A 7,727-nucleotide genomic window follows, 5' to 3' on the forward strand; every position below is an offset into this window, starting at 1 on the left:
GTCCAATAAATACAAACTTTACTGATTTACTTTGTAATGGATAAAATGGCACCAGTTTACAGTAAACCAGTAATAATTAGAATAATAACAAAGAAGTCTTTACTCAACTGAAAAAAATGGAATATATTCAATATATTATATTTTACCGGTATATTCAGGAATTCTTAATCAAAGAACAAGAAATAACAAATGTTAGATTTTTCAAAATAAGACAACATTTGACACACAGTCGCCTTTATTGAGAAAGACTTAAATAGAAGTGAATCCATTGATAGTTCATCCTTAAATGTTCAGCACTAACTTCTATTACTACATCGATGACTCAACATTGACCTGATATCGGTCTCACTCCATCCTCACTTGTCTAACTCGCCCCGTAGGTCGCGACATTAGCCCAGTACTGAAAGCGAACCCAGCAAAAGGACGAGCAGGACTCGGTTGCCGAGCAATCCATCAGTGGAGTCGGTCGCCAGGGCAACAGCTCCGGGGATTCCTGCCGAGTGGACGGTCAAAAATGGTCTTTTCTGCGTCTCAACAAGTCCATTAGGAAAGTGGTTAAGGTGAAGAGTGGAGCTTACCTCGGGTCAGCGTCTTCGACCTCACATTGAGCCAGTAAACAGAGCGTTGCTGGGCAACCGTGGCCCTGAAAAAAAGAAAAAAAAAACTCCCATAATGATGTTTCACCTCTTGAATAGTATTGTGTGATGTTGCTGCACTTCAGATCAATAATACTCCACGTTTATAGTACTAAATTTATAGTACAATTTAAACTTACATACATGCAAGTATTTTAATTTATATTAGGTGTGTAAGAAAATATTGATACCCTTAAATATTGCAATTTATTCTGTATCGACACCCTTTTATAAATTAACAATATATATGTAGGCTATTATATATATATTTATATAATCAATTTTGTTTTTATTTTTATCATAGTTCTTTAATGGCTTCAAATTCAATAAAGTGTGTATACATTGTTTATCATTTTTTTTTGTTCATTTTGGTGTCTAAATCAAACGTTCCATCAGGGAAATCCCACAGGATTGCAGCAGACTGAGGACAAGAGGATACAGTCGACACAAAAAACACTGTCAAGCTAGTCATGAGTGTGGGTGTGAGAAAATACTGATCCAAGCATATATCGCGATGATTGTTTTCATGATAGAGCTCTGTATCGTTTTGTTTGTTCTTCTTCAAATTAATTGATTTTTTACCAGTTATTTTATGGTGTGTATTTAAACAAAGAAGGTGTTAAAAAAAATTAAATAACAATTAACATGAAAATATTCTCTGTGTTGGTAAATCCTTGTGTTTTGTGTTGCAAATAATCAGCTGAAAGAACAATAAATCCCAGCGATGACTGAGGACGAGAGGATACAGTCGTCTCCATCAGCTTTTAAATATGCTTGGATCGATATTATACATATATTATATATATATATATATATACACACCCACACTAATGACCAGCTAGACAGTGTTTTTGTGTCGACTGTATCCTCTTGTCCTCAGTCTGCAATCCCGTGGGATTTCCTTGAAAGAACGTTTGATTTACACACCAAAATGACATATTTTGGTTTAAAACAAATGAAAGCAGTTACAACTTGACTTCAAGAGTCATGTGGTCTGTAAATTCTGCAACGTTAGAGTCAAGTACTCGGACAATACTAGAAATATATCCTGGTTACTACAGTATCTCAATATATATATCGATACCTATGGTATCGGCAGATATTCTTGCAAATACACACCCCTAATATAAATAGACATGTATCTGTATTTTGTGAGAACCTTGAAAGAACTGCGAGGTACGTACATGAAGTAGATGTTCGGGGGGGCGCTGGCGGGAGGCATCCAGCTGTACACGGTCATGTTGCCTTTGAGGTTGATGTTGGAGTGAGTCACGGCCGACATGGTGTTTCCCGAGCACTGTGGACGTAAAGCTCTTATTGAACGACGATCGTTGTTGAGCCGCGAAACCGTTACTCAACGTGACAGACGAGCGATGGAAACACATAATGGACCGAACCGCCGGTTTCAAGCTTGTTAGAGAAGGTGACGACTGAGCAATAAACACGAGAGGAAATGAGTTTGGATTGAATTAAAAGAGGGTAAATGCAGCTGCGGCCCGTCACTAGGGGGCGCCACACCTGAAGTCAAGTAGTGATTTCAACCCAACATCCTTTTTTTTATGATTATGTAATGTATTTTTAAGAAGACTGTTAGAATTCAAGTGTAAAATACAAATGACACTTTGAAGCTCCCTGAAAGTCACATGACTCATCTGTGGCCTGAGAGGGGATTTCCTGAGATCCCCAATTTAGACACAATTCTCATGAGAATGATAAACATCTTTCTTTTTTATTCACTTTTTTGGGGGTTTAATTGTCAAATAATCTTTAGAGCTCATTCATTTTGAATTCATATTGAAATATATTTTTGTTCCAAACACATATAAAGGACATATATTGAGAGTATTTTGGTTTTTATGGAGAAATAAATATTGATAGTTAACAGAAAACTGATTTTCTGCCAGTAGTAAAAACAAAAAGGCAAGAATGTTAGCGATGTGGCATTAAAGCTCGACATGCAATAAGTAGTCATTAAGAAATTGAGTGTTAAAATTACTTTTAAAAGTGTTAAAAGGTTTTTTTTTGTTTGTCTTCTCAAAAAAAAAAAAGTTTCACAAAGAATACATTTTTAATCAATTAAGTCTGTCTTATCTCGGATCCTTTGAAAAAATTAACAAAAAAACAACCAAGTCATGAGTTCTAAAAAGTCAAGTCAGACTTAAACATAACAAAATATAATTGAATTAAAAAAAAAATGTTTTTTTCGAGGACTGACCGTGAGAAATTTGGTGTCAGGAGGAGGGTTTTGGAAGCTCCCCAGAGCCTGGACCATGTTGCCGGTCCGAGCCTGCAGCAGAACACCTCTGTACACCGGTCCCACTATAGCCACTGTGGAGAAGATCACGAGGCTTGTGTGAAGAGAAATTGTACGAAGTCGTTTTAAGGATCATCTCACCTGTCACCGGCTTCCCCGGCTGGTAGGTGGCGCCGTTGGTGAGGAGCGAGTACGGAGGCTTGGAAGGCTGAGGCAGGACGCCGGCGTGACGAGGCATCATGTCTTCACAGGCTCCGGTGGGAGCTCCGGACGGGTATCCATGGACCAGGCTCAGAGCTTGGAGCAGGATGATTGACGCCAACATGACGACGGGGGCGAAGAAACTCAAAAAGTGATGTCGAGTTTCCAGCCGCGTCCTTCTATAAAAGCCGAGTCACTCGCCGTTGTAATCTGGATTTCATGCTTTTACACAAGCATGAGAAGTCTGTTATACAAAAATCTCTCGTGATTGTTGCTCAAATGTCGGCAGCTTCTAATCGATGATTTCTCGCCTCCAGGACACAATTATTCAAGAGTCTATGACTTTAAGTTCCAGGAAAGTCGAGAAGATACATTGTCTGAGTTCAGGAGTCGATACATCAGACGAATACTCTTGTGAAGATGTGAAGATTTTGAAGTATGATTTAAGAAAATACGATTTACTGGGTTCACAGGAATGATTAGCAACAACAGTAGCGAACCGCTAGCTTGCAGCTGTGCAGCTAAGTTTTGTAACAAGTGAAAACATTTGTAATTTCAATGTATTACGACATGTTGTCCTAGTTTAACTAGAGAACTTAAGGATTCAAGCATTCAAACCATCTTAAAAAAACATGTTTTCTAGAGGTTTTGTGTGTTAGCAAAAATCTGTCGATAGCATATGTATAAATGAAAAGCTAAAGATTTATCGTGATACTGTAGTAACAAGTATATAAATATAGTATTGTCGAGTACTTGACTCTGGTGTTGCAATTTACAGACCACGTGACTCTTGACAAAGTCGTAACTGCTTTCATTTGTTTTGAAACCAAAATATGTCTAAAAATCTGTATCCTCTCGTCCTCAGTCATCGCTCTGGAATCCGGTCTGATTATTTATATTTTGCACACACCTTATTACATATAATTCCATCAAAAGCTATGATAAAAATAAAGTTATGATTTGAAAGTTTGTTTTAACATGAAAAGAAAACGTGTATGATTTAAAAAAGTTTTTAAAACGTGTTACATCATCTTGACAGTGAAGGAAGTTCCTTCCAAAGTTAGAGGTTTTTTCCTAAAATAATTGAGCAACCATTTGAATATTTGTCCAGCGCTCATGAAGTCCCTCTCAAGGTATTCAACGCGATCACAGAGACTCACTGTGTCTCAGTTAACGTCCATGTTTAATTGAAAAGGTTCTGCTTCTGCGACACTAAAAGCTTGTTCTTATCACCTGAGCTCGTCTTACGTCTTGAATTATACATCCTTCTCAGATAATGGGCTGTTCTCTCTCTCCACTTAACTAAATACTTTTTTTTTATTCCTTTGTCTTTGTCACGAGCCTCCCAGACGTTAACTTGTCGCGCTCTTATTTTTATCCTCCTCGCAGACAGACCCGGTTCCTCCAGAATCATTGATGCCCTTGAATTAATTCAGCCGCAGAATGTTCTGTTCTTTATGGTCATTCATATTTAAATTTAATTATCATTTACAGCCCTTAGTTTTGAATAAATTAAACACATAATAATTGCCTATTGTCTAAGTGTAGGGGGAGTTATTATCGTATTGTTGTTTTTTTATTTATTAGGTTTAACGTCCAGGGAGCGTTGCTCATATTAAAATGTCATCGTGGAGGTGGATAAGTGAGCTGAGCCAGAAGACAAAGCCCTTCTTTTTCTGGTTGCTAGGGAATGAGTCCCAGAAGATAAGAGAAAGGTCCTGGAGCGCTGCCTCCACGACCCGCCCTCAGAAAACGAGTGTGTGACTGAACTCTTAAATCTGACCCAATGTTTCAACTGCTGACTCTAAACTAGCTCAAAGAATTTAAACAAGGTCCTATATTTTGGCATAAAAACCTTCTATTTATTCATAAAACAAGATTTGTTTTGGTTTGCTTTAATATGAGACATGTTTCCAATAAATCCGCCGTGATTGATTTATCTTCTACGGTGAAATGTGATTAAACTAAGCTTGTTGACATCAAACAGCAAACACACTTAATCCTTATTTTTGGAAAATATTCTTTAAATGAAGTCAAATCCTCAAGAGTCGCAGCTGCTTTTTAAATGGATCGGACTTAAAGTCAACATCGCGGGTGTTAAAAGGTGGTTAAAAATCATGGATTTCAGTGTCGGTCTATAGGAGTCGTCGTTGTGGGTAATAAAGGGAATATTTATTGGTGATGAAATAGAATTTGGTTTAGAGAATCAAATAAAAATGAGTGTTTTATTCACCTTCGGAACATGCTACCACTGCTTAAACAGTGATTTTAATCAAATAAATGATTGTTTTATTTTGTAAATAAAACCAGACATTTTGAATTAAAGTATAATTAAGCAAAATAAAAAAATAAAAGCATGAATAAACAAAGTTTGGAGAAGGTTTGGTGTGTAACGAGCGTGTGAGTCTAATGGATTCATCAGCAGCACTAACAGTGGTGTCAGGACTCGGGGCAGGAAACCCAAATGCAGGAAACCAAGTAGAGAGAAAACTCGATGAAATATTCCACCGAGCATCAATAACCCGCTCGTGTGTGTCAGAGTCGTGAACCAGATGGTGGGAAATCCAATGGCATGAAAAATGAGCATTTTAAATCACTTCTAAAACTCAATGTAGCGTTTGTGTGTTTAATAGTAGTGTCTTCATACTAGATTTAATTAAACATTTAATAAACTAGAATGTCATTATTTTTTTTAGATAAATAACAATAATAAAACATTGATAAGAAACTATTAGTTTAAATGATATAGTGAGTGGAAATGTCATTATAAAGCGTAGAATTATAATATACCTCAGTTGTTTCAATAAAGATAAACCGATTAAAAAAATACTTAATAATGGTAGGATAGAGAAACGAGAAATGGTCAAATTAAATTTAAAAAACATGAAATAAAATAAGGGATTTGATCTTTATAGAAATACTAATAAATACTAAGTACTAATAATAATTGTCTGATACCGAGCTATACATGTGGATATAATAATACATAATTATCAGTGTGAGTGTTGATAATCCTTAAAATAGAAATGCCATTTGTTTAATATCAACAGAAACTTGAAAACTATCAGAGCATAAAACACAAAACATCTACTCACGAGTTTGTCAATGTGTTTCCAAGTTTGTAAATGTGTGTCAATAGTTTGTAAATTTGCTTCATGAAATTGTTATTTTGTTTCAGAGTTTGTTAATGTGTTTCAGAGTTTGTAAATGTGTTTCAGAGTTTGTAAATTTGTTTCTATAGTTTGTGAATGTGTTTCAAGAGTTTGTAAATGTGTTTCAAGAGTTTGTACATTTGTTTCAATAGTTTGTAAATGTGTTTCACTAGTTTGTAAATGTGTTTCAGAGTTTGTAAATGTGTTTCAAGAGTTTGTACATTTGTTTCAATAGTTTGTAAATGTGTTTCACTAGTTTGTAAATGTGTTTCAGAGTTTGTAAATGTGTATCAAGAGTTTGTACATTTGTTTCAGTAGTTTGTAAATGTGTTTCAAGAGTTTGCAGATTTGTTTCAATAGTTTGTAAATGTGTTTCAGAGTTTGTAAATGTGTTTCAAGAGTTTGTACATTTGTTTAAATAGTTTGTAAATGTGTTTCAAGAGTTTGCAGATTTGTTTCAAGAGTTTCCTAATGTGTTTCAGAGTTTGTTAATGTGTTTCAATAGTTTTTTCATTTTTTCAAGAGTTTTTATATTTGTTGAAAGTGTTTGTGAATGTGTTTCAGAGTTTGCAAATTTGTTTCGAGATGTTTGTAAATGTGTTTCAAGGGTTTTTAAATTTGTTTCATAGTTTGTACATTTGTTTCAATAGTTTGTTAATGTATTTCAAGAGTTTGCAGATTTGTTTCAATAGTTTGTAAATGTGTTTCAGAGTTTGTAAATGTGTTTCAAGAGTTTGTACATTTGTTTCAATAGTTTGTAAATGTGTTTCAAGAGTTTGTACATTTGTTTCAATAGTTTGTAAATGTGTTTCAAGAGTTTGCAGATTTGTTTCAATAGTTTGTAAATGTGTTTCAGAGTTTGTAAATGTGTTTCAAGAGTTTGTACATTTGTTTCAATAGTTTGTAAATGTGTTTCAAGAGTTTGCAGATTTGTTTCAAGAGTTTTCTAATGTGTTTCAGAGTTTGTTAATGTGTTTCAATAGTTTTTTCATTTTTTCAAGAGTTTTTATATTTGTTGAAAGTGTTTGTGAATGTGTTTCAGAGTTTGCAAATTTGTTTCGAGATGTTTGTACATGTGTTTCAACGGTCTTTAAATTTGTTTCAGAGTTTGTACATTTGTTTCAATAGTTTGTAAATTTGTTGAACGAGTTTGTGAATGTGTTTCAGAATTTGCATATTTGTTTCAGAATTTGCAAATTTGTTTTGAGATGTTTGTAAATGTGTTTCAAGAGTTTGAAAAATTGTTTCAAGAGTTTGTACATTTGTTTCAATACTTGTAAATTTGTTTCACAACGTTTGTAAATGTGTTTCAAGAGTTTTTAAATGTGTTTCAAGAGTTTGTAAAAAAAAATCTAGAGTTTGTAAATTTGTATCAAGAGTTTGAACATTTGTTTCAATAGTTTGTAAAAAAAAAAAGAGTTCAAGAGTTTGTAAATGTGTTTCAAGAATTTGTAAATTTGCTTCACTCTGTGTTTCACTCTGACC

The 7,727-nt window shown here is 34.6% G+C and overlaps 1 protein-coding gene across 1 annotated transcript; it reads right to left on the reverse strand.

Moving 5' to 3' along the window:
* Positions 1-354: 354 nt before the first annotated feature.
* LOC148087851 (putative defense protein Hdd11) lies at positions 355-3,214 on the reverse strand. Its single transcript, XM_087811115.1, has 5 exons — positions 3,031-3,214; positions 2,851-2,963; positions 1,820-1,932; positions 579-643; positions 355-493 (listed from the first exon to the last, which is right to left on the reverse strand). The coding sequence occupies exons 1-5, from the start codon at positions 3,212-3,214 to the stop codon at positions 390-392; spliced, it is 579 nt and encodes a 192-aa protein (XP_087667241.1). The 3' UTR covers positions 355-389.
* Positions 3,215-7,727: the final 4,513 nt, after the last annotated feature.

The sequence above is a fragment of the Callionymus lyra genome, chromosome 1, assembly GCF_982586985.1.
Source record: "Callionymus lyra chromosome 1, fCalLyr1.hap1.1, whole genome shotgun sequence".
In the NCBI taxonomy this organism is placed as follows: Eukaryota; Metazoa; Chordata; class Actinopteri; order Syngnathiformes; family Callionymidae; genus Callionymus; species Callionymus lyra.

Excerpts from the sequence above, each read along its gene's own strand:
- LOC148087851 (XM_087811115.1), bottom strand. The coding sequence starts at position 3,214 with ATGTTGGCGTCAATCATCCTGCTCCAAGCTCTGAGCCTGGTCCATGGA. Across the intron at positions 1,933-2,850 it reads CTGACACCAAATTTCTCACG|TGCTCGGGAAACACCATGTC; the intron begins GTCAGTCCTCGA and ends TTACGTCCACAG. Across the intron at positions 644-1,819 it reads CCCCCGAACATCTACTTCAT|GGCCACGGTTGCCCAGCAAC; the intron begins GTACGTACCTCG and ends TCTTTTTTTCAG.